The sequence below is a fragment of the Exophiala bonariae genome, assembly GCF_035927105.1.
Source record: "Exophiala bonariae strain CCFEE 5792 chromosome Unknown scaffold_1, whole genome shotgun sequence".
NCBI lineage: Eukaryota > Fungi > Ascomycota > Eurotiomycetes > Chaetothyriales > Herpotrichiellaceae > Exophiala > Exophiala bonariae.
This window is the reverse complement of record NW_027042476.1, coordinates 1100925-1128525: the sequence shown is the minus strand read 5'-3', so window position 1 is coordinate 1128525 and position 27601 is coordinate 1100925. Positions and strand designations below refer to the sequence as shown.

General features: G+C 50.3%; 7 protein-coding genes across 7 annotated transcripts; 4 read left to right on the top strand and 3 right to left on the bottom strand.

The window, feature by feature from the left end:
• Window positions 1-1063: 1063 nt before the first annotated feature.
• LTR84_000397 (uncharacterized protein) lies at window positions 1064-3589 on the top strand (the record flags this gene model as incomplete). Its single annotated transcript, XM_064844028.1, has 5 exons — window positions 1064-1204; window positions 1274-1346; window positions 1406-1527; window positions 1583-3321; window positions 3373-3589. 5 exons carry the CDS (start codon window positions 1064-1066, stop codon window positions 3587-3589), a joined length of 2292 nt encoding a protein of 763 aa, XP_064711888.1.
• A 1252-nt stretch (window positions 3590-4841) lies between these two features.
• On the top strand, window positions 4842-6626 carry ICL1 (isocitrate lyase 1; the record flags this gene model as incomplete). Its single annotated transcript, XM_064844027.1, has 3 exons — window positions 4842-5084; window positions 5147-6198; window positions 6269-6626. The coding sequence occupies 3 exons, from the start codon at window positions 4842-4844 to the stop codon at window positions 6624-6626; spliced, it is 1653 nt and encodes a 550-aa protein (XP_064711887.1).
• Window positions 6627-7712: 1086 nt separating this feature from the next.
• LTR84_000395 (uncharacterized protein) lies at window positions 7713-8033 on the top strand (the record flags this gene model as incomplete). The annotated part of the gene is made up of 1 exon (XM_064844026.1): window positions 7713-8033. One exon carries the CDS (start codon window positions 7713-7715, stop codon window positions 8031-8033), a length of 321 nt encoding a protein of 106 aa, XP_064711886.1.
• Window positions 8034-9522: 1489 nt separating this feature from the next.
• Window positions 9523-14312, bottom strand: LTR84_000394 (uncharacterized protein; the record flags this gene model as incomplete). Its single annotated transcript, XM_064844025.1, has 6 exons — window positions 9523-10778; window positions 10850-11240; window positions 11343-12225; window positions 12282-13232; window positions 13292-13459; window positions 13525-14312. The coding sequence occupies 6 exons, from the start codon at window positions 14310-14312 to the stop codon at window positions 9523-9525; spliced, it is 4437 nt and encodes a 1478-aa protein (XP_064711885.1).
• A 1271-nt stretch (window positions 14313-15583) lies between these two features.
• On the bottom strand, window positions 15584-17029 carry LTR84_000393 (uncharacterized protein; the record flags this gene model as incomplete). Its single annotated transcript, XM_064844024.1, has 1 exon — window positions 15584-17029. One exon carries the CDS (start codon window positions 17027-17029, stop codon window positions 15584-15586), a length of 1446 nt encoding a protein of 481 aa, XP_064711884.1.
• A 4208-nt stretch (window positions 17030-21237) lies between these two features.
• LTR84_000392 (uncharacterized protein) lies at window positions 21238-22917 on the bottom strand (the record flags this gene model as incomplete). The annotated part of the gene is made up of 1 exon (XM_064844023.1): window positions 21238-22917. The coding sequence occupies one exon, from the start codon at window positions 22915-22917 to the stop codon at window positions 21238-21240; it is 1680 nt and encodes a 559-aa protein (XP_064711883.1).
• A 1239-nt stretch (window positions 22918-24156) lies between these two features.
• LTR84_000391 (uncharacterized protein) lies at window positions 24157-27009 on the top strand (the record flags this gene model as incomplete). The annotated part of the gene is made up of 1 exon (XM_064844022.1): window positions 24157-27009. One exon carries the CDS (start codon window positions 24157-24159, stop codon window positions 27007-27009), a length of 2853 nt encoding a protein of 950 aa, XP_064711882.1.
• Window positions 27010-27601: the final 592 nt, after the last annotated feature.

The following is a 27601-nucleotide window of genomic DNA, read 5'->3' as shown; positions in this document are numbered from 1 at the left end:
CAATTGAGTGGCCCGAGGCCCTTGCCCTTGCCCTTGCAGCGGGGTCAATCCAAGTGTGGGATTACCGACCAGCTGCTGCTTATTCGTACTCGTACGAGGTACCAGTGTAAACACCACTCTTGATTGGGGGCTTCCCCAGAGTTCAAGTTAGGCACTCATGTCAACCGCCAGAGCTGCTATCAAAAATAGTCATCAGAGCCTTGCATAGTCCAACCTGCTTCTGTCTCACAATAAAAACAATAATGGACATGACCACCTCAGTAGCAAGCCCTTGGCCTGGCTCAAGAGTTTGGTCCATTGCTATACCCGCAACCAAGCCTGGACGGGCTCCGAGAGATTACTCTCCTTGCTCCCTGCGGTGCGATCTCCAAATTCGCAGATCTGGCCTGTTGCATTGAGTCGGGTGACAGTCGATGACCGCTGGCCATCCCACGTCAAGACCAAAGGCTCAGGAGTGAAAATTTCAATCTCTCAAGATACCAACAGTCAGCTCGGCAGATTGGTCGCTCTTATCATTGTTGAAGTTTACCCAAGCGCATTGATCGTAGCGGTCCACCAAGAGTCAATTCATCCCATCTTTGCAGAGGTTCCTTTGTCCGCCTGACCCGGTCCTGCCACTTGGACGCGCTGCTCCTTCCCCAGAATCCTTATTTCCTCACCCTCACCTGGGCTGCACCTGCCCGCTGCAACAACCAGATTCATTCACCGCAAATCCTGGACATCCAAACAGCGCTGATCCTCGTTGGCAAGTGACGTTACTCCCTCAATCTACTTAACCTCGAGCATCAGAGACCTGAATGTCTTATTCTCCCAGATTGCCTGTCGTGTGTTCCAACTCGCCTGCATATTGAATCCGGTCTTCCAGTTGACTAACCCCCACTCACACTCTAAAACAAAGTTCCTGCGGGTCTGAAACGACATCATAGACCCTGTCGTCTGCGTCGTGCCCACATCAGTCTCTATTCAATCTCTGGTGTGTCGAATATTTGGGCTTGCCCTCCATCTGAACCGCTCCTGAATTCTATCTTTCTTCATAGATAGATTCTCCCAACTTATCCTGGTCATGAGCTTGCCAGATGCACAGCACCACAGACGGAACTCCTCCTTAGAGCGCCGAGATCCCTATTCGTCACCCTCTGTCTACTACGATGAAGATGCCGTAAGACGCCAATTGCTGGGTGCCCGCAACAGAACTGTCTCGTCGGTATGGTTGACCTTTCGCACCAGTACCACCAGTGTGGTTGTCAGTTCTCATCACTGACTTACCCAATAGTACATCAAGCCTGCCCGGGCAACTCTCTTCGAGGCCACTAATGGTGCTTATCCCACTCGTCGGACCAGCCACGGTACTTTTCCATCTTCGTTCAGCACACCTCGGATCCCGTTGCTGACGTCCGATACACAGATGAATACTACCAACACCATCAAGAACTCTTGGTGGATGTTGAACGCACCCTGAAAGACCTGATCACAAGAGAGGACATTGACGGAAATCAGCAGATCACCATCGAAGATAATGGCCCTAAGGTAGGCGAATCTAAAGGCCTCGACCGGAGATACAGAAGACTAACCCTAAGCGTAGCACATTGCCCTGGGGACCTTTGCCTCGGCAGGGTATCGCACGACCGAAGTCCGGGGAAATTACATGATCAGTAACCTCCTGCAAGAGTTGACACTGGCACAAGACCTGAACAAGAAGGTGGTCAAGATACATCGTTCTCGCCTTAGCGAGAATCCTGTCGATCGACTGTCGCGTCGAATCAGAGATGAATTCTGGAACAACCTGACCAGAGCACTTGACCGTAACACAATCGAGAAGGCTGGGAGAGATCCAAAGGACTGGACAGACGATCCGAGGCCACGTATCTACATTCCCCGTGCCTGCCCAGAACAGTTTGAGTACTACACTCAAATCGTCCGGGATCAACCAGAGATGCGACTGGATGTCTGCTGGTTACCAGAAGGTCCCATCACCGCAGAATACGTTCGCTCCCTCAACAATGCTCCGGGAATTCTGGCCTTGGCCATGAGAAAAACAATCATTGATGGAAAGGAGACTCTCAAAGGAGAACCCTTTATCGTTCCTGGAGGTCGCTTCAATGAATTGTATGGCTGGGACAGTTACATGGAGTCCATCGGTTTGATCGAGAATGGCAAGGTTGAAATGGCCAAATCCATGGTCTTCAACTTCGCCTTTTGCATTGAGCATTATGGCAAGATTCTCAACGCCAATCGTTCTTACTACCTCTCACGATCCCAGCCACCCTTCTTGACGGACATGGCTCTCAAAGTGTACGAGAAGATCAAGCACGAAGTTGGAGCTTTAGATTTCCTTCGATTGGCCATTCGGGCAGCAATCAAGGAGTACTATAATGTCTGGATGTCAGCTCCACGCCTGGATCCCATCACAAATCTTTCTCGTTACCGCCCTGACGGCTTGGGTGTCCCGCCAGAGACAGAATCCTCGCATTTTCTTCATATCCTGACACCTTATGCTGAAAAGCATGGCATGACTTTCGAAGAATTTGTGCAAGCCTACAACAGTGACAAGATTAATGAACCAGAACTGGATGAGTATTTTCTTCACGATCGTGCAGTTCGTGAATCGGGACACGACACCTCGTATCGCCTGGAGGGTTGTGCGGCCAATCTTGCAACCATTGATCTCAACTCATTGCTGTACAAATATGAAATCGACATTGCATGGTGCATTCGGCAATATTTCAAAGACCGATTGGTTATCCCACCCGAGTTCCAGACGGATGCCAATCGTAAAGAAGGTTACGAGACTTCGGCGACATGGGATCGACGGGCCAAATTGCGAAAGGCCCGCATCGACAAGTACATGTGGAACGAGGCCAAGGGTATGTACTTCGACTATGACACGGTCAACAAAAAGCGCACTTCGTACGAAACGGCCACTACGTTCTGGGCCATGTGGGCAGGCTGTGCCTCACCAAAACAAGCAGCCGCCCTCGTCCATAATGCGTTGCCCAAGTTTGATTGCTTTGGAGGACTTGTGTCGGGCACTGAAGAATCTCGTGGCCAAATTGGTATTGACAGACCCAACCGCCAATGGGATTATCCATTTGGCTGGGCCCCACAGCAGATGCTTGCATGGGGTGGCTTTATCAAATATGGCTACATTGAGGAGGCGCAACGCCTTGCCTACAAGTGGCTGTATATGGTGACCAAGGCATTCGTTGACTTCAATGGTGTTGTTGTGGAGAAGTACAATGTAACTCGTGAGCTCGATCCACACAAGGTCGAAGCTGAGTATGGAAATCAAGGGTCTGACTTCAAAGGAGTCCCTCGTGAAGGGTAAGTTTTGACTCGAACGAAGATTACATGGCTTGCTGACAATCGTATCAGGTTTGGCTGGGTCAATGCCAGCTATGTGTATGGATTGTCTTTCCTTCCCATGCATATGAAACGAGCGCTCGGAACAATCACGCCTTATGAAGTCTTTGCGCGGGCTACAGAGATCAAACTTGGAGCAGACGAAACAATTGATGAGGGTCTAGATGAAGCGATCCCGGGATCTGCCGACGAGGCTGCAGCGGTCTCTAGTTCTGATGCGGAAAAATGATCTCCCCCTTGCGGATGCTGGGTTCGGAAAGTTGCGGAACGTGGAATGTCCTCCATTGATATCAAAGACCTTTACAGCGATTGCTGACGGAGTCTGTTTCTAGTGCTTGAACGTGGGAGTATTCATTGTCAAGCAGTCAGGGCGTTCTCAGGTCGGTCGAACATTGTAGATAGAAGCGGTGCTATGGCGAACATGAATCTGTAATATCGATTCCACCACGATGCTGACCATGCTTGACTCATTATTATCGTGGTTTTGTTGGTTCCGATTCATTTTCGCAACCCATGGGATACTACGTGCCTAGGTATTTCCTGGAATGGGGTATTGAGCACCAAGTGCCGGTAATGGCCATCGAATGAAAGCCATGGGAAACCTAGATTAGAAGGTTCCCTGTTCACGTGACTTGTGCCGAGGTTCGGATCCGACCAAGGGACAGCACCAGATGTAAATTAGTGAAAATTGCATGGAGACTTTGCAGACCCACGGAATGTTAGATCTCAAGAAAAAAACAGTTGAAGGCTCCCCAGAAGAACAGAGTGTGTCTTTATTACCATGACAGAAAGCTCGAATCTTCAAAGTCCCAAGAGTTAGGCTCTCTTCTCCGGAAACATGATACAAAACCCAAGAGACTGAGCGGATGAGCGGAGGAAAAACCCAACGTCATGGCGCACATGCATTCACTCACAAATTGGACATGCTTGGACCTCTGACCTTTGACCTCTGACCTCCCTTCCCCACAAGGCCGATCCTAAACCGAAGAGCATTTCTGTAGGAGCTGACAATACGCCCAGTGCCTCGTACGCCTTCTTTGGAACTCTCCTCCAGTCCGGATTCTTCCCCAGCCCCTACCTTTCCACCAATTGCCACTCTCCGCTGTTCCTCCCATGTTGCCTCTGGACCAATCCTGCCCTTGGACCGGCTCTGGAGCCAAAGCTTGGTCTCGAGTCATCGACATGTCTGTTGCCGCCCCTCGGCGCTGAACCCATCGTGGAACTGGCAGACTACAGTCATTCAGGCTCGGCCCATCTCATAATCGGCTCGTGCTCGTTTTTTACTTAAGTCTCGCGCATGCTCCGGTGGATGGTCTTTTTCTCTGACTGTTCTGCTCCCTGAACTGTATACCAGTATTGTATCGTGATACTAGTCTCTCCTCTCCTGACTGAGACATCTGCTACGTTGACTTGCTACTCTCTGTGAGTCGCGTGCGTGTGTTCTGTATATATCTGTTACCAATACCCCTCCCCGAAATTTAATGACATCAGTCTTGAACAAGCTCGTCGACACTTTCAAAATGGGTTCCATTGACGAGGAAGAAAGACAATACCTCCAGGACGTCGAAGCCGTCAAGCAATGGTGGACCGACTCCAGATGGCGTTACACCAAGCGACCGTTCACGGCTGAGCAAATCGTGCAGAAACGAGGCACCATCAAGATCCAATATCCTAGCAACTCGCAGGCGAAGAAGCTATGGGGACTTGTTGAAAATCGCTTTGCTGTAAGTTCTCCGGGGTTTGTTTTACCGTTGCAGTATGCCATCGGATCTGACCCGTCTCGCAGACCAAAACCGCCTCTGCCACATATGGTTGTCTCGAACCCACTATGCTCACTCAAATGAATAAATACCTCGACACTGTCTACGTCTCCGGATGGCAATCCTCATCTACTGCATCGTCGACCGATGAGCCATCCCCAGATTTGGCCGATTACCCCATGAACACTGTCCCCAACAAGGTCCAACACTTGTTCATGGCCCAACTGTTCCACGATCGCAAACAAAGAGAAGAGCGTCTGACGACACCCAAAGAGAAGAGAGGATCCGTGGCCAACGTGGACTACCTCCGACCGATCGTGGCTGATGCAGACACCGGTCACGGTGGTTTGACCGCCGTCATGAAACTCACCAAGCTCTTCGTCGAGAAAGGTGCCGCCGGCATCCATATTGAAGATCAAGCTCCCGGCACGAAAAAGTGCGGCCACATGGCCGGCAAAGTGCTTGTCCCCATCTCCGAACACATCAACCGTCTTGTTGCCATCCGTGCTCAGGCCGACATTATGGGTGTCGATCTCCTTGCCATTGCACGGACGGATTCCGAGGCCGCCACACTCATCAGCTCCAACATCGACCACCGAGACCACGGTTTCATCCTGGGCTCAACCAACGCCAACCTACAACCTCTCAATGATCTGATGACGGCAGCCGAACGATCCGGAAGAGCTGGCGACGAGCTCCAGTCCATCGAGGATCGATGGACTGCGGAGGCGGGCCTGAAACTCTTCGACGACGCCGTCATCGACGCCATCAATGCTGGTGTGCACGTCGACAAGAGCGCACTGATCGCCAAATACAAGCAGGCCGCTGCTGGCAAGCCCAACAGTGAAGCCCGCGCCATCGCAAAGGGCCTCACCGGTGTTGACATCCACTGGGACTGGGATGCCCCACGGACCCGTGAGGGCTACTACCGCTACCAGGGCGGCTGCCCGAGTGCCATCAACCGTGCCATTGCCTACGCCCCATACTCAGATCTGATCTGGATGGAGAGCAAGCTTCCCGACTATGAGCAAGCCAAGGAATTCGCAGACGGTGTCCACTCTGTGTGGCCCGAGCAAAAGTGAGCCCCCATTCCACCCTTTCTCCCTCCACCTATAACGCTCTTTTCTAACCTGATCTCTCCTCAACAGACTCGCATACAACCTCTCCCCCTCGTTCAACTGGAAGTCCGCGATGGCGGCCAAAGACCAAGAAACCTACATCCAACGCCTCGCGGAGCTCGGCTACTGCTGGCAATTCATCACGCTGGCAGGTCTGCACTCGACGGCATTGATCTCAGACCAGTTCGCCAAGGCGTTTGCGCAGCGCGGCATGCGTGCCTACGGCGAGTTGATCCAGGAGCCCGAGATGGAAGGGAAAGTCGATGTCGTCACGCATCAGAAGTGGAGCGGTGCCAACTACGTGGACAACCTGCTCAAGATGGTCACTGGTGGCGTGAGCTCCACGAGTGCCATGGGTAAGGGTGTGACTGAGGATCAGTTTCATTGATTTATGAGTAGGGAGCTCAAGAATGGTTGGTAAACCCTGAGAGCTACTTACCGGGGATATCGGTCTTGGATGATGAGAAGGCCTAAAATTAAGTATCTGGTCGCTTTTCCTTAACTGCTGCATTGTATGGCAATTGCGGTGAAGCAGGAAATTTTGACGACAAGCACTATTGATATTACCATTTTGTCGCTACTACCATTTAAAAAACATGTAGCACACTGGTAGTAGCTTCTGACCTTCCAGACTATATCGAAACAAATATCACGAGTCGACCTGGTCTGCAAATTCAACCTTGACAACTTCGGTGCATTTGTGTCTCCCATCGTGGTACATTTGTAGCTAAGCAAGTCATTAGATAAGCGACTTATCCACGTGACACTGCCAGATTGTTAGTCATCCATCAGAATGAATCTTACCTAAGCCATTTTCCCAGGGACGACAAACCCAAACCTCTCTTCAACAGAGACCACAAGGCCCGGGCCATCAAGGGTGGTCTCTGTCCTAAAAGCCTAGCACTCACCGTCTTCCTGCAGACAACCTTCGGAGAGACAGGCCCTGCAACGTCGTTTGTGAGGCACGACGATGGGAACGAGAGACTTACTAGTACAATACAATGCCTCCCATGGGCGGGCGAGCCGCTTTTGACCTTTTGAGATTGATTCAAGACAGGTTCAGGTAGGTAATTTATACTAGGTCGACTGAGGCTGAGAGTTTGAACTTCTCAGTTGAGGCGAGAGTTAGGCACTATGAATACTGTATATATATGGTAGTACTAAGTACTAAGGTCACAACAAACCCAACGTCGCCAGACCATATAGTCGCAGAAACTTCGCTTGTCATAACCCTTACTTTTCCAGTGCCGACGGCATCTTCACCGAGACGCCACGCACCAGAACAAAAACACCGTTCACTGCCTAGTCAACAACAACAAGTGTGTAAGATTCCAACGCCATACCCCTGGACGATCAATAACCCAGCAAGTCACCTAAAGCCCTGCCTGAGCCACCCGACCTTCACTAATCAGCCAACTAGGACCGCCGCCTCTTATAGCAAACACATCCCCAAACAGCGATCACAGCAGACACGATGGCAGCCACACTGCCTATACCCGGCAGAGCAGCTGAGCTCAAGCCAGACCCGCCCCCAGGGTTGGGTGAAGGGGTCGGTGAAGGAGTCGGTGAGGGTAAAGGCGACAGGGATGGTGAAGGGGACGACTCCGCCGGGTCAGACTGCGGTGTGCCGTCGTCGACGCCCGTGCAGCTGCTCCCCACGCACTGGCAGGTCATCAGGCCAGACGAAGACCACATACAGGCTGTCCCTGCCAGGCAGTACTGCCCGTTCGAGCAGCAGGATGCATCTGCTGGCATGCAGTTTACTGTGCCGCAGCAGACTGAGTTGACGCAGTAGGTTGAGTAGTAGGTCGCTGGGAGGGAGGGAAGAACCAGGTGTTAGTTACACTCGTGTAGTACTTGTTGTTCTCTCGTTGGAGAGAAGCATCGGACAGGGGGGAAAATGTCTCAAGTTGACTCACCTGCACAGTAGACCACATTCTGGCGAAGACTCAGGAGCGCATGTCGCGCAGACAGGCGGTCGTTGCGGAGGATCTCAGGTCCGTCTAGGGCGAGCTGCAAGGCTGCGGCGTGCTGGGTAAGAATCGAGGCCAGGAGGCAGCCGACTTTGAGAAAATGAGTTGTGAAGTGCATGGCTTTTTCTCTCTCTGGTAAATGTTATGTGAACTGATTCAACTGAACAATGAGAAAGTCCCTGTTGGACCAGCTCGACGGGATCAGCGCAAATATACTAAGTACTTAGCATCCTGTGCAAGGGCTCCGGCACCGGTAGGGGCGAAGCTCACCAGGCATACAAGTGAGGCACACCCTCTCGAGGAAATAAGATACTAAGTAGCCAAGAGGGGGCGGATTTCAGCAGTACGAGACGCCACCAAGCCTCAGGCTGGTGCTTCGCCGATGCGGACACTTTCACCGAGCAGCAATTGCATTATTGTCCCCAAACTCCGCCGGTACCCGTGGTTTCCCAGGGGAATAATGGCTTCAGGTCGGACATTCGATGTTTCAAAGGTCTTTTGTTTGGGAATTTCAATCCATGTCTTCATCGTGGTTTTGTGATACTCGGACTCAAGCATCCGCTGTTTGGGTCACAAGGCTGAGGATTTGAGGCTGAGGCTGGTGGGGTGTCACCATGTGTGGTACACTAGAAATGTACTATCCAATGAACTCACAAGCCACCGGATCTGGTATGACACGCCTCGCACAAGCATTCTCTCAGGTCGCCGCCCCAGAAGAGATCGAGCATGTTCCTCTCTATCGCTTAACGCACTTCTTATCAATCCATGGGGTGAACTCTTGATCTGTGTTTGAAGGTGGACCACCACCCCGCAGACTCGACTAGTATGTTGATGACAAGTTTATCCGCCAGAGAGCACTGTGGTCATTGAGAATGTAGAAGCTCGGTGTCAGCAGTTTTGGGGGCCACCATTGCTGAACAATGGTACTCAATACTAATCGTTCCTTTTACTAATGATATGGCCTGCCGTGTAATGGCTTGCATCGCTTGCTGATCACTGCTCATGCTCATGAAAGAAATGGGAGTTTCATGCCCAAGAAGAATTAAGTACCACAGCAGGAAATATCTGCGAATAATCGGTGGGGGGTTGACATGATAAGTGGAGATTTTATTTCCGAAAGCTTTAATCCGATGATAGGTTAGTCGTTGTAAAGATATCGCTTTTTCAAGCAGTCAAGCTCATCAGACCCCAAGCCACCAGAGAGTAGTAGATCTGACGAAGAATATGAATGGCAAAGAGCAGAGGGAGCCGGTCATGTGATAGGCGAATCCCATACTACCTTCCGTGCTAGCTCATATACTGTGACATGGATCACAATATCTTCTTCTTCCCCTTCGGAACCCTGGCAATCCAGTAGAGAACGATCGCACCGAAGATATTGAACAGGATGAATGCCCACAAGATGCCGAAATTACGCCACCTATCCTCGTAGTGAGCGCTGATACTCGCTAAGAACACATTCGTATCCTTGATTGCACAGTAGCTGCAGGTACTCGTCGATCCTGGATCCATGACATAGCCACCAACTTGCGCAATGTAGTCAGCCATGTAATCACCACATGTGCTGCCTTGAGGCGGAGTGACTGCAGTCCATTCATTACTTGCGCATTGAACATCGACATTTGCAAGTCCAGTCGACAAGACGGTCGAGACCCAATACCCTATAGGCGACACCCGGTATAGAAAAATCCAGAATCTGGGCATTGCATCTGGTGGGCTCAACACGCCGCAAAAGAAGAACACCAAGATGAACAGGAAGTTTGCGGCGTTACCACCTGCTTCGGCATTGGAGTTCCAACTGATACACAAGTGTGCAAAGGTCGAGGCGAAAAGGAGAAGTTGCCAGAATAGAAGCCACATCAGTGCCCCACGCTCAACTGCCTGTCCAGCGATTTCGGCGTTCCTGGAGAAGCCGACCGGATAGTACACCAGTGCCCACATGATTATTGATGCGAAGAGTGTGTAGGGAAGCTCGGAGAGGATTTGACTGAGCATGAAGATCTTCCATGAATACGTCTTGGCAGGTCGTTCTCGGACTTCATAAAGGGAGCGCTGCTCAACGAAATAGGGGATTTGCTGATTCACCACCGTTGATAATATACTACAAATTTCGAAAGCAGCGAACATCTGGTTTTGAAGTCCCTGCTTAGTCAACGGTGCGTCGAGGAAAACAAGACCAATGAACAGGCTAGTTCCAGCACAAAGCAAGAGCTTGGAGTAAATGTAGCTTGGTGTTCGGTATAAGTTTTGAAATGCCCGCACTGTGACAATCGAGAACTGCTGCCAAAGTGGGGCTGCGAACTCTTGATATCGAGAAACATCCGTTATAGTTTTTGGGGAGGGTTGATCACATTTCGGGGATTCGAGTCGTGCTAATTCACCTTGAACAGTCTGATACTCTGGACTGTCGCGCCATGTTTGGTACCAATCAACTTCAGAATGACTACCAGGCGCAGCGCCGATTGCTTCGAGCATCCATTCGGCCGGGTTCGCGCCTGGTGGGCAAGGTGCTGCACCATTCCTCTCGAAATATCCCGTAAGTAAGTTAGAGTTTTCACCAATTTCACCTATATGTCCAGCAATATCGTTAGCCCTGGCATGCTTGCGAGAATCAAGCCGAGCTTGAATGAGAACTCACCAAAGTAAACAGTGCGGCCTCCTTCGGCCAATAGAAGTAGGCGATCAAATCGCTGAAAGAGCACTGCAGAAGGTTGATGGATAGTACATAGGATAGCCTGACCGGCATCGGAGAGCTTTTGGAGCAGATCGAGGATAGCCCAACTGGTTTGAGAATCGAGACCTGAAGTTGGCTCGTCCACGAAGAGTAGGAGTGGCGGTTTGGCTGCCAGCTCGACGCCAATTGTTAGACGCTTGCGCTGCTCAACATTCAGACCCTCTCCTAGGACACCAACAATAGCATCGGCGAAATTGAACATATCTAGAAGATCCATGACCTTCTCCACGTATGCTAGCTTGTCTTCCTTCGACGTGCTGGCTGGTTGGCGAAGGAGAGCTGAGAATTGTAGGGCCTATACATTAGTTTTAGCGGAAGGTTCATTCTTAAGTGGCAGTTCGCTTTCCAGGCTGCCACTATGTTTGAGGGGCATCGTATCCGGTGATTGGAGACTTACCTCTCGAACCGTACTGGTCTGTAAATGCAGATCTTGTTGTTGAGCATAGCCTGTATTGCGTTGGAAACTCTCATCGCGAACACCACCGTCGACGAACATTTTTCCAGTGAGGATGCCCACGCCCACACGACGATCAGCCAGGCAATCCAGAAGAGTGGTTTTGCCAGCTCCAGATACGCCCATTAATGCCGTCAGAGTACCAGGCTTGACCCAGCCATCGACGGATTCCAGGATGCGCCGAGGCTTACCTTTGATTTTGATGTCATAGCAAACATTCCTCCAATGAAAAATACTTCCCAGATGCTGTTTATCGTTCTTGGTCCGGATAGGTACCGTGTCAGGCTGAGTGAATGTTGTCATGGGTGGTCTTGAACGCTGGAGTGACTTCTCAACATCATCTTTCTGCATTGCGGCAGGGATGAGGACACCTCGACGGAAGACAAGGACCTCACCTTTCGATTTCTTAGCTGTAACATACTCGCTGGCAATAAAGTAAAAGAGGTGGGTAAGAACCGCAATGGCGACAATAATGCCAACATTTCGCCACTTATGAGCATGTTCATAGCTGTATGCGGATTTGATGAAGTCGTCTCCGTCCACGTACAGCTGGCCGGGTACAGCTCCCAAGGCGCCACAAGCGGTTGTGGTATCGGCGATATTTGCGTAGTCGGGCACGTAAGTTGAGCACAGGAACACTCTGCCATGAAACTCGTTCACCATCAAAGACTCGTAACCCCATGCGACTGGGTCTACATAACGGATCCACCGACACCAACCCAGCATATAATCAATAGGTACAATAAACCCAGTAAAAATCAGCAGAGCAAGCATCAACAATGTAGCCGGGATCATGGCTTGCTGCTCGCTTCGCGATATTGCTCCACTGTTCGGATAGCTTGTCAGTACCTTCATGCTCGTGTGGACGATCAGAGAACTCACACAGATCTGAAGAAGCCGGACATAGCCAGCACAAGACAAAACACAACCAGGAGGTAGAAGAAAAATGGGCCAGGAGAGCGGTTGAGATTTGTCATGAAGTAGAAGACTGAGTTGAAGGAAAGGGTATTGGCTATCTTGACTGGCAAGTCGACCAGTACAGAGGCATATGCCTCGGCAGACGGGTGGTAAAAAGTGTAACGAGATTGTTTTTCGATGATAGGTCGGTGAGCGTACAGGGTGAGAAGCTCGAGCATCGAAGAGAAAGCATTGAACAAGATGGCCACGAAAATGACAACTGATCGATCGTAGAATGAATCTGTATCTGGGTCAAGGTCAAAAAACAAAGACGAGATAATAAGCGCCATGATGACATTGCCAATGGACATGGTAAGAGTTAATGTAGGGTCTGCTTTGAGCCTTCGATAACCCCGCCAGGCACAAAGTTGAACCTGCTGCATATAGGTCAAGGTATAAGGGGACTTTAGGCGCTGTCCCTCAGCCTGGTGAGACCTTTTGAGCTCTCGATAGGTGTTCGCATCTTGACCACCAATCGGATGTTGTTCCTTGTAAGCCTCGATTTCGACCTGCAAAGACCGGTACTCTGGACTGCTGTTCCATGCTGCTGCAAATTCATCAGGAGTCTGTGGCGGCCTGCACCCGGTGCGAGCACTACGCTCTGCAGGAAAAGTCATGGATGTAAGAAAGTCAGGCGTGGTTTGTCGTGGAGCGCAATCGAATCCGAGATTGATAAAGTACTCTTTTGCCCTTGATGCTGGACCAAAGTAAATCTGGCGCCCCTCATAGATGAGCAAAGCCTTGTCAAATAGATCATAGGCACTCTGAGGAGCTTGATACATGGAAACAACACAAGTCTGACGAAAGAATTCGGACTGAAGTCTCAGGGTCTTGCAAAACTCAATCGCATTTGCTGAATCGAGACCACGAGTTGAGCTTTCATGCACGGTCAGTATCCAGTCAACTTTATCGCGAGGAATGGAGTTTGTATTTACTTATCCCAGCACTGGAATGGAGCGCCCGACAGGGTGGCCTCCGCGATTGTCACGCGCTTACGTTCTCCCCCTGAAACGCCTCGCACAAAATCATCTCCGACCTTGCTGCCTATGGTGTGACTTATGCCATACATGGCCATGATTGCATCCCGAAAGCGATCACAATACCTATGGAAAGCTCGTCAGTGTCTAGTCAAGAAGTTATAGCAGAAGTAGATAGCTGAGGCACATACTGACGGCGAGTGATGCCATGAGGTAGCACTCTCTGGGATCGTGCTCGTGATGCGAATGTCAATGTCTCCCCCACTGACAGGGAGGGAAAATGAACATCAACTTCCGCAGTATAAATAGCATCTCCCCGATGGGAAGAATGAAGTTCCTCTGCTAAGATTCCATGATAGTTGAAATAGGATGTCTGGTTGACATATATGCCGTTCGTTTCTCCCGCGATGGCTTTCAGAAAAGTGGAACAACCAGATCCAGGAGGCCCAAGGACAACACACATCTCCCCTGGCTGAATGATACCATCGAAGCTGCGCAGGATGTCGATACGACTTGTGTTAGCTTTAGCAGAGAACATGCGGCACACCATGTTCGGCAACGCGAGCCACACATTCGCAACATCCTTCTGGAAGTCATCGGATGTGCCGTATCCGAAGACGCTTAAGTTTTGGAAGCATAAGCCTATACGGCGAAAGTCCTGACCGTTTCCGGCTGCGATTTTCGCTACTGCTTTAGCCCATGTCCGGGCATTGAAGTTCTCACTGTCTGGGTTGAAAGGGGATACAGGGTCGGTAGTCAAAAAGACGTCGTCAGGATCGGCCACAGTGTCTGTATCATTGAAGTTATGTTCACTCAATCGTTCATGTACAAGGGAGTGTTGTCTCTTTGCTTCTGGGGTGCTGACGGCACACGTTTTCTCCGTGTCCGAAACTTGGGCGCTCGATGGGTCGATGGGCGCCCCCGGAAGAGCAGAGTCGTGGGGTTCATTGAGATAAGCGTTCGCAAGTGAGGAAGGCATATCGTCCTAGTTTACCAGAGTCTTCTATGGAATGTGGGGTAGTCGAATAGTTGAATCTAATAAGTTCATCATTTGTAAAGGCTGGAAAGAGCACGACTTCTCGGACTGAAACTGGAAAAATGAAAGATGTCAAGCACAACGAAGACGAGCGTTCGACCAGGTATATTTGTACTAATATCTTACCTTAGAGCTGGGACTGTGATAACTCAATTTCGGCCTCAACGGACATCTCGCAAAATATACCGAACAGGATGTTGGATAGGACCGACCTCAGGCGAGAAACCATGGAAGAGAGATTGAACGACTCTAACAGCCGCGGCGCACAGAGGGGCTTGCTTCCAGTCGCTCAAGTTCATACTGCAAAGGAACTCACCTGAGGATGAGACCGTAGCATGAGACATGACTAACCATCTGGGCCTGGTACATGGGTTGGTGAATGAGCCATAGAGCAAGACTTGTGGTCGTGATATCCGTGTTATGTCCATAGGCCGAGAGAATCTCCGGTGGTTGATTTGAGATCACAATTAGAAGAAAATCCTCTTGAACTAGAGATCCACTTAGCTGGAGACAGGCCGATGCATGAGAGGGGTGGTCGATTGCAAAGAATGACAATGCAAGCTTGAAGTAACATAAATGTTGACATTAACTGCGTTCGGAGACATGTTGGAAAGAGCAATGCAGGAGCCCAGGTCGACGCCAAGGCCCGAAGCTCTCGGATCCGGAAGAGCTCCAGGTGTCCTTGGTATTGATTAGGTAGGTACCAGTTAGTAGCAGACAGTCAAGCACTTTTCTTGAGAGAGCATCTGGATTGAAAGAACCGTAGACGAGACACTGAGGGGAACGGCCGAGAGTTTAGACACCAAATATGAATTGTATTGCAGACGAACTGCAGCACTGGCCTGGTTGAAGGCCTACTACGAGTGATGGCATGCCAGCAATGACATGCATGACCAGGATTGTGGCAGGATCGACCACACGAGCAGACTCACAGAAGTGTCTTGCTCCGTAGAAGTAGTGCAGCCACCGAGAACGAACAAAATTCAAATCACACATATTCATCAGCTTCATGGATCTCATTGTCCACTGCAATCCCAGCACCATCTGAACCCGACGCCTAAAAAAATCCACCGAACCATGTGCTCACAGACCACCTCCAGTCATGATCCAGATCCAAGGTCGACAAAAGTGAAAGGGACGGTCGCTTGCATTTGACCTATCTACCATGCCCGAAACTCCGTGAAAATGTGATGAAGGAATAGCTGACCAAGTGATCAGACTCGAGCAAACACCCGATCAAGTTTACTCAGAGCCCGTTTATCTTCCCGAAAGCCCAATTTCTCGCTAGGGATGTCTTGAGGCGGAGCGCCGTTCTTGGTGCCTCCAGGACTTGTGCTGCCTTGACGATCGGTCTCGGGGTCACCTTGAGACTTTTCGACTGGTAAGCTCGTGTTAATACTGTGAACCAGTGAAGTGATGGTTGGAGCCTGACTGGCGCTCACGGCCGGTAATTCGGCCGAGCGGGTTTCGTTTTGTGATTCCTCAGGCCTCCTAATGACTCCTCCAGCTTGTGAGTCAGTTCCATTGACGCTAGCTGTCAACCGTGGATCGATCTGGAAGGGACCAGATGATTTCTCGGCACCCGTATCCGTGCTTTGGGATGGCGCGGGGCCGGATGGAGAGGGCGGAGTTGGCTGATATGAAGCGGCAGGAGGTGGGGGTTGAGAAAGAGCATACGACTGGCTGCCGGGACTTGGGGGTGGAGGTGGTTGACTGGCGCCATAAGGACTTGGAGGAGGCTGGCTGACTCGTGATAGATGTGGAGGGACTGAAGCTCTTGGATCGTGATGTCCTAATGGTCGGTGATCAAATCCGGGTGGTGGTATTGAATGATTTACGAGATGATGCGGTGTATGATAAGGAGGAGCTGAATAAGCAAGTGGGGGGAGGCCTGGAGGCAGCGCGGCATATGGCTGCAAGCCGTAATGACCTGGTGGAGTGTGCATCGGGCTGATAGGATAGATATAAGCTGGGTGAGGGATATAGCCAGGTGGTAGATATGCGGCGTGGGGATGTGACGGCGGTCTGTGATAGCCTGGGCCACCTGGACTCATGACATAGCCTGGTGCCCCGACCATGGGCGATCGGGTAACAGCAGGGACAGTGGATTGATCATTGATGGTTGACTCGGGATACATGCCCTTTGCTGGTTGGATTGAGGCGAGATTGGGATCTGTGCTGGGTTGTCGGAGAACTTGGGTTGTGGGATGAGATCGTGAGTAATAGCTGATCAGGTGGAGGTGTTGACCCTGGGAAGTCGTGATACTGAAGGATTGCTTCATAAGGCCATCCGGCTTATATCGATATCCGTCGGGTCCTTCCTCGCCTTCTCCCCCCAAGGGATCATCGGGCACACTGTCAGGAGTTTTGGACACTCGGTTTGCGGGTGCAACGAAGGAATTTCCTCCACGCTTGCCTTCCATTTCTCGATAGGTGAGAAAGCTGCCCGAGACACGACTAGCACTCCAACTCTTGCCGTCGGTCCATCTTCGCATGCCGGCTTCTCGCTCGTCCCAGACAAAAACAGAACCTGATCGAATTGACTGTCTCTCTTTCTCGGAAAGGCGACGCTGCACTCGGGGTAGGATGCCTAACCGACAAGCTTCGAAGAGAATAATGGCGTCTGTTGGTGTACGGACATGGCCGTTGTAGGTCTCCATTGCGACTTAAGGACTTTGTTTGTGCTTGGTGGTCGATTTGAAAGGAAAATGGGCGACAACTGGGCCTTGAGGGCAAGGAACGGCGGGCCGAATGCTAATTGAGAAGCACCCCAGCTCGCCGCATCCGCGCAAGAAAAGGGTAGCGCGCGTTGATTGTAGTCTTGGGCGAGGGACTACTGCTGTCTCTCCAGAATGTCTGCGCTCTCCCCTTCACAACGAAATCGGATGATGTATGTTTGATGGTCGCCTTGAGTTCTGAGTTGTGAGCAAGAGGACCAGGAACGAGAGCTGGACGGTGATTGAGGGTGAGGATCGGCTGACTTGACTCAAACAGAGGACAAGAAAGCCAGTAAGCGTCGAGACTGATCGACGCTCAGAGAGCGAGTGGGCTGCGCCAGATGCTGAGTGTGGAGGAGTGATAAAACGAGTCCCAAGGGAGAGAAAAGGTGCTCTCGGAGGCGGATATCGAGTGGAAAGAGGAAGTGAAGTGGAAGGTCAGGTATGTAGGAGGAAGAGAAATCAGGTATGAGTAGTTAGCAGACAAAATCGACAGGCTTGCGCGTTGGATCAGATGGCGGATGGCAGTTGCGCTTGGGCCTCGTCCCCCATGACAAGAAACTTAAGTTAACCGCAGGCACCGAAGTTCCACCACCAAGCTTGGGCTTATGCTTAAATCTATGCCGCAGCATCCATCGATTGGCCCGTGCGGCTTGGGTCGCGCTGGGCATTCGGCGCTGTCTTGCCCTTGAAATTTTTGACTAAGCGAGCCATCAACTGGAACCCGCCAAGTCAAGGGTCCCCCAATCCCTGCGGTTGCATAAAATATTGAGGATCAAGGACGAATTCCCGTGTCTCCAAGTCCAAGGGATCCATCATTGCAGACCTTATCTTGACAAGGGAGAGAAATAGTCTCTAAGTGATCATCCCACCCCGCTCGAGAGCTCAATAAACTCTGATGTTGGGATCAAGCTTCCAAGACCATCCTTCGTCTGCCACTCCCACTGCTGGTTGCCTTGCACAATATTGAATGGAACTTGCCAGACTTTTCATTAGGTGTTCGCAATCGACCAAGTACCAGACCAGATGAGCAAGTTAAGCTCCAGCATCCACTGCACTAACTGATTCATATGACGAAGTCCTACTACTGAGTGTCATCAATTTGCTTGATGCTTGGCATTCTTTGCACCGCAACCCTTACCGCCCTTGTTGCCACAGATGAATCAAAAGCCTCCCTTCGTCTCGGCAAGCAATAATGTTTGCATCCAGGCTGCCACCATCGCCAATCGACACCCGTATTCGTACGGGCAAACACGCAACAGGGTGGTCACAACCTGTGCTTTTCCAGCAGTCGGTCTTAGCTCTTACGTTTACCCTTCCAAGACCGTCCAGTGTCACAAAGCAAATCGCCCCCGAATCCCTCCAGTGCGGAACAAATCGCCCTTTCGAAACCCAAAGCGTCCCTAGCTCAAGCAAGCCAAGGCGCCATGACTCTTGGTAGTTCTTGGTAGTTCTTGGTATTATGATTCTGCATCAATCCAGTCCCATCTTAGTGGTCTGGGCAAAGTGCCACATCTTTTTGGCATGCCTTGGCGAATTCCTGGCTTTTCGGTGGGCTGGATTCACCTTTTCCAGTGGCATGTTGCATCAGTTGCCATCAAATCGAACAGACTTCTGTCATGAAAAACTGATCTGCACTCACCAGCCTTCATCTTCACATCAACATGATTTGACAAGACCACACCGTGGCGCCTCGTTTTAGCGAGCTGAAACGGCATGCGAGACCTGACGCTAGAGCTTAACCACCTCAAGGTTGTTAAGCATGATTCAAGCCACCTAGAGTCAATTTCCAGTGCATGCCAAGTCTTGCCAATGTCTAGGCGAACCGAGTGCACCCCGAATTGAAAGTGGGAGCCGAGCTTTTGGATCAACTCTCTGGATTAAGTGGACTCGTTTAACCACTTGGCAAGTTGGCCTTTCCTCACAGTGGATTATCTTCCGTTCCGTGCCCATCTTCCGGCTGTTCATGATGTCCAAGTCTGTGCTTCTCCTACATGCCAAGCAGGCCACGTGTTGCTTTAATCTTGAGGAGTCGAGGCTGGGTGCCTTTGTGATTGTAAAATTCGCTTCGATCCTGCTAAAGACCCACCTGTGATTCACACAAACCATGACGAGGCACTCTGTACCTCGGTTGCTTGCAAACGGACGCCAATGCCACTGGAACCGTGTCAGGCTACTCTCTATTACTTGGTTCAAGGGAGCGAACGATGGAGCAGGTAGGAAACACCATTTTGGACAGGTGAATGAGATTATCCGGGAATGGGCCGGACGAGTACTCTTCATAAAGCACGGCAGAAATCACCAAGTGTGTCCATTCAGGCGGAGCCTTGCCCTGGTGCAATGCAACACGATCCTGCCTAACCATGTTGTTGGGCCATATTGCCAGCCCCTAAATTTCGAATGCCATGGAGACGAATTTATGGCATATCCAATACATATCTTAGCAATGCATTGTGACAGATGCCAATCGAAGTTGAACCTCCACTTGCGACAAGTTCTTGGTTCCAAATAGAAGGATAGGACACATTTGAATGCCAAGGAGACCATCAATTCGCTTGACTGGACCAAGAACTCTGGTGACGAATTTCGAAATGTGGACGCACAATATCGAGCTCCGAACATCGGCTAAGCCTTGCCGCGGACAATTCTCCCCTCGAGCCATGTCTTGTGAGTGCCCATAGAGCTAAAGGGCTTCTCTTTTCGATTCTTTGGAATATATGCTGAAGTACAGACTCCTCGCCCATGGGAAGAAAGACTCGGTGCATACGAAGTAAGAGCGCCGTACTCAACAACCCACTAACACGGACCCTACGAGTAGGTGCAGTCCGAAGAATCGACAGGACTCAAAATAGTGTGGACTCAGGGTGCTAAGCAACCCGTCTGTCCTTCCAAGGATCATGCCACACATCCTGCCACGCCTGTGCTGGCCCATCCAAGTCTCAGATAATGCCCAGTGACGTCTTAGCATGTTGCTCTCTCAGTACGAGTAGGTTAGGGAGCACTTTTGTTCCCTTGGACTCTTCCGCAATATCATATTGCCGATCACGATACTTTGTGAGTCTGCATGACCCAATTGATTCCTGTTATGAACTTATGACAACTGCCTGGGGAGAGTCCTGCACACCGTATCTCACTATCAATCCTGAAATCGGAGATCTTCATCCGACTACCCGGCAACCGAGTCTTGGGAGCCTTCTTCTACCAGCCAGTGAGTCGGTGTGAAGCCTGAATTCGGAATCCCTTTGTTGGCAATGATACAGCACACGCCCCAACCAGATACCTAAATGTGGTACTCTGTATCCAGACAGTGTTGGTGTTGTTATTCCCACTAAACCAGCATATTGCCCAGTCCTCGGACTTATCTTGCGAACAAGTTACTCAAGAAATGCTCTTCCTGGCAGGACAGGAACCACCATCCAATCCAGAAGCTCTCCCCCTTGACAGAGCAAGATGCTCTGTTCAAGATAGCAACACAAGCCCAAATCGTCTTCTGAGCATCACGTACCCAGTGCCGAAACTTCAACCAAAAGACCAACTGATCCGCCATCTCCATCATGAGTCCACGTCCTTCCCCCAACCTCCACTCTCATCCACCACAGCCAAGCGTCCAAGGCCGTGGACCCGAAAGTTCTTGGACAGCGTACTAGTCACTCGAAGCATACCGGTCTTAGCACTGTCTCCGCCTTTTCCCACTGACTACGTGCGTGTACGATGACTGGATAATGGACAACGGGCCATAGAATAGACATGGATGGATCCAAGAAACGGAGGTCGCCTCGCCAAGTTATGAAATCATTGCTGACGACAGAAGGGAGCAGAACAGCCGCGAAGTAGACCTTGCAGTGCTGAACTTGGCTGCTTGGACGAGTTCAGTGCAGCAAAACCATGGCATGACGCCCAGCTTGCCCAAGAGGCTGACACTCATGAGCCGGGCACATGAGTCGCAGGGACTAGTGAGCTGGTGTGTATGCAATGGTTGGCGGAATCAGGTGTGTTCTCCCATCTACAGCCCCGAGTTTTGAAAGTTATGTTCTGTTGTAGACTTTCTATTCTAAAATCTAGTGTCTGTCTCGATGAGTCTCTATCTCTCTCGTTATTATAATGGTTCTATCGTTGACTCCATTCATGCTTTGTTCGTTATGCGTTATCTACTATGTGGGGTTTCCAGACCTTCTTCGAATCTTGATCGTTGCTGTCGTAGGAGGCACTAGGTTCTGGCCTAACCATTTACTTGCTGGTCTCTGACTGAGTGGCTCAAACTCGTAGTTCATTAACATGAACGAAAGGATTAGCTTCAGCTCGTTTGCGGCGAAGAAGCGACCGGGACAGGCATGTCGGCCGTGGCCAAAGGGGTGGTAGGATGGTGATGTGCTCACGAAGCTCAAATTAGCTTTCCGGATGTAGTCGTCCGATTTTGTCCTCTCGTCCCCTGAACTGAAATCATCGTCAGTCCCATTCGATTGTCGTTCAGACGAAAATCGAAATGGTCGGAACACAGCAGCATCTGGATAATATTCGGGGTCGTTATGAACACCGTTGCTAGGTACTGCTACCATACTTCCATAGGGACAATGTGTTCCATTGGGTGTGGTGATACCTTGTGGTGCCATGACCTTGCGTAGCAGTCCTTTCCCAAGAAATGAGCCCAGACGTGTTGATTCTCGCAAGGCTGAGTCCATCTTGTACATTTTTGCCAGTCCTTTTTTCGTCCAGGTGTTACCATTGCTGCTGAATACTGCAGTGGCTTCGTGTCTTAGTTGATCGAGGTAATTTCGAGATGACTCACCGGCCAACAAATCAAAAATGACGTTGGTAATGCTGAAGGTCGAAGTGTGGATGGCCGCAAAATTGAGTGAAAGCAGCCGCTCAGCTATGATATCCGACTCGTATTCGACACTTTGAGGGGTTTTTCGGGCCCGAAGTAGTGACCATTGTAGAAAGTCGTTGGGCTCAGCGTCACCAATCTTCTTTTCGATTTCACCATTCTGTGCATCAAGTAGTTGTTTCCGTCGTTCGATCTCAGAGCGCAGAATTTGAGCGAAACCTTTGGTGTGTTTTCGATTTGGATAGGCGATGAGTAAAGCAGCGAGTGGACGACATGCTTCCGGTAATTGAGAGAGAATTGCGGCGGCAAGAGGAACCGCCGACGCGAACCCCATGGCATGTTCCAGTAAGGTCTTGTTGCGGCAAGATGGAAGGCCAACGAAAGCGCGGTTGCTGGCGCGGGCGACCACCTGCATGACTGTGTCGAAAACACAGATTTCTTTCCATTCCTCCGTATTTGTTCCCCACAGTTCATCAAATGCGACTGAGATTTCGTCCATGAGCTCCATCGTGAGAGATCCTATCTGGCGTGTAAGCTCGCCTTTGATGACATCGTGATGTACAGGGTTCTGAACAATCCAGGAGTGCACAAAGGTGTATTGTGTCTGAAGCTGTTCTACGTGGGGTTCGGTAGCACTCAGTATCGTCTCTGGCTGGCTGACGATCCAAGCAGCGTGCGACGCAGGTAGCAGAATGGTCGCATCAGCAAGACTCGGTAGTATGCACGATAACTCTTGCTTGGAGTACTGGGGTGAATCAGTGTCAGTATACGAAAGACCACCATTCGAGTAGCATACTTTTCCATAAGCACCGTCAATGGTTTGTTTGAAATTAAATAGTGACCGATATCGCGATCTCAATATAGTGAAGCGTTCGTCCTCGTTGGTATTGAGCCATGGTAAGTCTGGGAGAGGCTGCTTCTCGCCTCCATTAAAGTAGTAAATGGTAGCCCCAAGAATGATTATGCCAAAGGCAAGAAGAGAAAGGTTGAAAAGAAAGTCAGACATGATTTAGGGTATTTCGTAAGGACCCGACGCCAACGAGTAGTCGTTCCTGTATAGGAAATGAATGAAAAGCTTTGCTTGAGGAGTGTGATGAGCTGGCTACTGGCGAGTAGATGAATATAAGTACGAAGGACAGGATCGGGCACAAGACCGAATCTGACAGGGAAGCCACCGTTGCGAGGTACCTAGGTAGCTGTTCCACGACGATTGATATTCTCGTGTGACTGCGAGTTGGTATTGGGCGGCAACGTGACCGCCACACAACGAATTGTCTTGGATTTGGGTATCACGACTTACGATTCGTGCTCGTAGTTGCCGTAGATCGTAGTACTTATCTTGCCCTGATGTATTGAACTACATTGCTCAGGCATGGAGACCAGATTGGAAAGTCAATCGGAGCGCGCAGATGCCGAACCAAATGTCGCATTGAGGTCCAAGGGCGCTCGATCTGACACAGACATGCCCGATGGTTTCCTGTGATGGCTATTTGATAAGGTCATCTTAGGCTCATCCTTCCTCTCATGCAAGTAATCGACAGGGCTGATGGTTGCTTGCCGATGCTGACTGTACAATGGGGTGCCTGTGATTGGACATTGTGGTAAGTGATGATTGAGAGACCATCTACGATCGCCTGGAAGCACGTAGACCGGTTTCAAAGAGGGTTTGAGAAGAGAATGAAACATGGAACACAAGAACCCCGAGACTAGATTCACGCCACGGGGTTCATGATCCGCAGGTACAAGCGAGGCTCGGAGGGGGCGTTACCCGGAAGAAATGGTATGATTTCGTCAATAATTGCCCATGCCTACGCCTAAAGATTCCATCTTTGAGAATTTTACTATCACATGCAGCAACTGCAGAACCACCTGTACATCATTTCGACTGCCCAGGTGGTACCCCTTTCCTTAATTGGTGTCTCGAATTATATACGAGGTCCGACCCGTGACCACAGGCACCGTTTGGATTTCCTTGGCGTGGCCCTCGTTAACTAAACTCCTTTGAGCACCTCCCCTCACCACCGCCACGCCAGAAAGTCACGAGAAACGCGTCTGAAGTCAACACCGGCACCAGGCTATCTACACCCTATTCAACCCTGACCCTCCGGATGGGGACAGCACCGCTATATGCCACAACTGTGTCACTGCTCATGATCACCCTGGTTTCAGATTCCTGTCCAGTCTTCCAGCCTTCTTGCCGCGACTGTGTCATGCCACTAATACCCTCGACACCCTCGCCTTGTCCATGGCTGATCCGAGATTGACTCGCATTGACGGTACTCTGACCACGCTGTTCGAGAGCCTCATCCCACCTCTAAGTCCGGAACAGGACGATACCGACACCGAGTTCCAAATCGAAAGAGCTATCCAGAATGCCAAAGCATTGGTGCACAATGGGAACGCTCGTCTCCCTCCAGACACAAATCAAGCCTCCGACTTGATCAAGAGAAAGTTGCTACGTGAAAATGCTTCTCCAGAAAAGGCTGCAAGGTTCAGCAACCTCTATTCAAGGCTGCTAGCCATACCGGTTCTTAATCAAAAATGGGCAATCCTCTATCTGCTTTACAAACTGTCAGATCATACAACCCTGGACGTACACGAGCGCTCTCCAATTGCAGAGTCGGATGAAGTCAGAAACGTACCACGCCGGCATACCCTCTCCTCTGAGCCGCCTTTTCCTTCCCAAGAAGATCAACGCCAAAGGTCAGAGCCTGCAACGCCTCTTCCATTGCCGAGAAGAGATGGCAACCCGAAGCCAAATGCTAAACAACACGCCAAGGACGAGAATGAAGACATCCAGAGACAGCAACAGCAACAGCAGACAACGCCCAGCAAAACAAGAATAACATCGCAACCTCTGACTGCCAACAAGCCACCACAAATCATCTCGCCCTCCGAAGTCGAATTGCTACGGGATCTCCCTTTCAACCTACAGGGGGTCTCATCCGCTCATCTAGAATTTGTCAGTGCGACTTCATTGAGTCTTCCGGCAACCTTGCCGATTCCCATACTATCTCTGCTTCATGCATTGGCAGAGCCGTGTCTCTTGTATCGTGGCCTCGCCGAGTACGCGGGGGGACGAGACGGAGGCCTTATCGACCAGAGTCTTCGCTCTGCAATCAACAATGAGTTGAGATCATATCTGAGTCTGGTTGCTTCTTTAGAAACGGAGATAAGACAAGCCCTGGCTACTATCGACAGTGGAAAGGACCGTATAACCATTCAAAAAACCGGTGTAACCTTAAAGCGGTGCCTCATATGGACTCGGGATGCGACCATGGGTTTAAGATTGATGAAATTGATTGTGGAGGAATCTAAAATCAAGCGTGGAGGTCAACTGATCTCCCTTATACATTCTTTGTCTTCGTCCCACGGAGACCCGTTCGTGGCATCTTTCGCAGAAAGGCTTCTCTCCAACGTCGCCCGGCCCTTTTACGAGATGTTGAAGCATTGGATTTATGATGGAGAGTTGATCGACCCTTACCATGAGTTCTTCATTACCGAACCAGATCCAAATTCCCAGCCACTAGTAGATCATCGGCATATTGCCACATCGGTGTGGGAGGAGAAGTATAAGCTTGAGTCAGCTATGGTTCCCTCCATCATCTCATCTGATTTTGCAAGAAAGGTCTTTCTGATTGGGAAATCACTGAATTTCATCCGACATAACTGTGGTGATTCTGATTGGGTCATCCAGTATTCAAAGTCGAACTCGAAATCTCTAGATGATACAAACACCGCCAATCTGTCGCTCTCCATTGATGTGGCTTACCGGACCACAATGTCGCGATTGACCAGTTTGATGTCAACAAAATTCGGCTTGTTCACGCATCTGACGGCCATTAGGAAGTACATGTTATTTGCCCAGGGCGACTTCTTCGAATTGCTCATCGAGTCGTTGGCTCAACATCTAGACCGTCCTGTCAATTCCATGTATCGACATAATCTCACTTCACAGCTTGAACATGCCATTCGACATTCCAATGCTCAGTATGATGACTCTGAGGTTCTCAGGCGACTCGATGCTCGCATGCTTGAATTGTCCAGTGGGGAGATCGGTTGGGATTGCTTTACGCTAGAGTACAAAATTAGTGCACCTTGTGATGTGGTCATCACACAATGGGCCAATACTCAGTATTTGAAGATATTCAACTTACTGTGGAGGATTAAAAGAGTCGAGTTCTCTCTGAGTTCAACCTGCAAGCGATGCATGACAGGCGATCGAGGTGTACTTGCTGCTGTTAGTGACAAGCTGGGCAACGACTGGAAACGTTCGAGGTGTGTAATTGCTGAGATGGTACATTTTGTCAACCAGCTTCAATACTATCTCTTGTTTGAGGTAGTCGAAGCTAGCTGGGAAAAGCTTGAGGAGGCTATCAAGAAGCCGGAAGCCACCCTCGACGACTTGATCGAGGCGCACACCACCTACCTGAACAATATCACGAAAAAGGGACTGATTGGCCAACAACGACATCCAGTGACAGGTCTACAGGAAGACAGCCTCGTTGTGCAGGTGCATCATATCCTCAAATGTATGCTCAATTATCGCGAGGTCATTGATTCTCTATACTCGTACAGTGTTGCTGAGTATACTCGACGCCAGCAGTTCAGTGCCAAAATCGAGCAACGGACGGCGCAGGGACGTTGGGGTATTACGGAGAAAGATCTCGCCGGAGATTCTCGGGCTAGCACACCCAGTTCAACGACAGCAACCAAAGCGCTGAAGTCAGGACCCCTTCTTCCCGAAGCAAATGACTCCCCTTCAGCCCAACCGATCCTGTCTCTCGGTCTGGGAGATGACGAATCACATCTCAACTCACTACGCTCACGGCAGATCAATCTCTCGGCGGAATTCCGATCTCGCCTCAGCATGCTCCTGTACGACTTGGCCCACCAGCCAGATGTCGACCTGCGATTTTTAGGCGTAGTCATGAACTTCAACGAGGTATACCAGCCCGTAAATGTGAGGAGGCACCAAGCAAGGCGTGCTCGGGAGAAGCGCGAGCATGAGAGGAAAGCTCGTGAGGCAACGGTCCCTTCGTCCGAGGCGAACACGTCAATGGAGAGAGACCTAAATAGCTCCACGACCAAAGCATGAGAGCAATAATAATGATGATGATGATGACGCCGATGACTTGAAATCGAGCACTACATACATAGTGTGTATTTCCTCAAAGCCCCCATCCAAACTTGACGTGATGTTCTCATCTCTTCGTTGTTGTTTGACAATCACAAGTTCATAACACTAGCTAGAGAATGGCTCAACCGACGGGCGACCGTCTTTCTATGACGAGCATCGACTGTGCCCCTGCGGTCATCCGTCGACTTGGATCGAGTCAAGACAACAGAGGAACCAAGACCGGCAAACAGCCGGATCTTCCACGGTCAGGAAAGCAATAGTCTACCGTCAGCATTCTCAGTCCGAGCACGGAAAGGAGACAATTGGAAGTAATTACGCCTGCAATGCTTTTCCCCCGGAACATGGCAGTTCGCCTGAAACATGTTGAACAAGAATCGAATCATCTCGGATTGTTCATGTGAGTTATTTCTCCTGGAAGAAGTTACGCGTCGTTGCAAGTCATAAAAGTCATTCTGATACAGCCAAGAGGCACCACTGAAGCATCGCCGACCATCTAACAGAAAGAAAAGGTCACCACCAAACTTCCAGCTCACTTTAATCTCGATCGGTA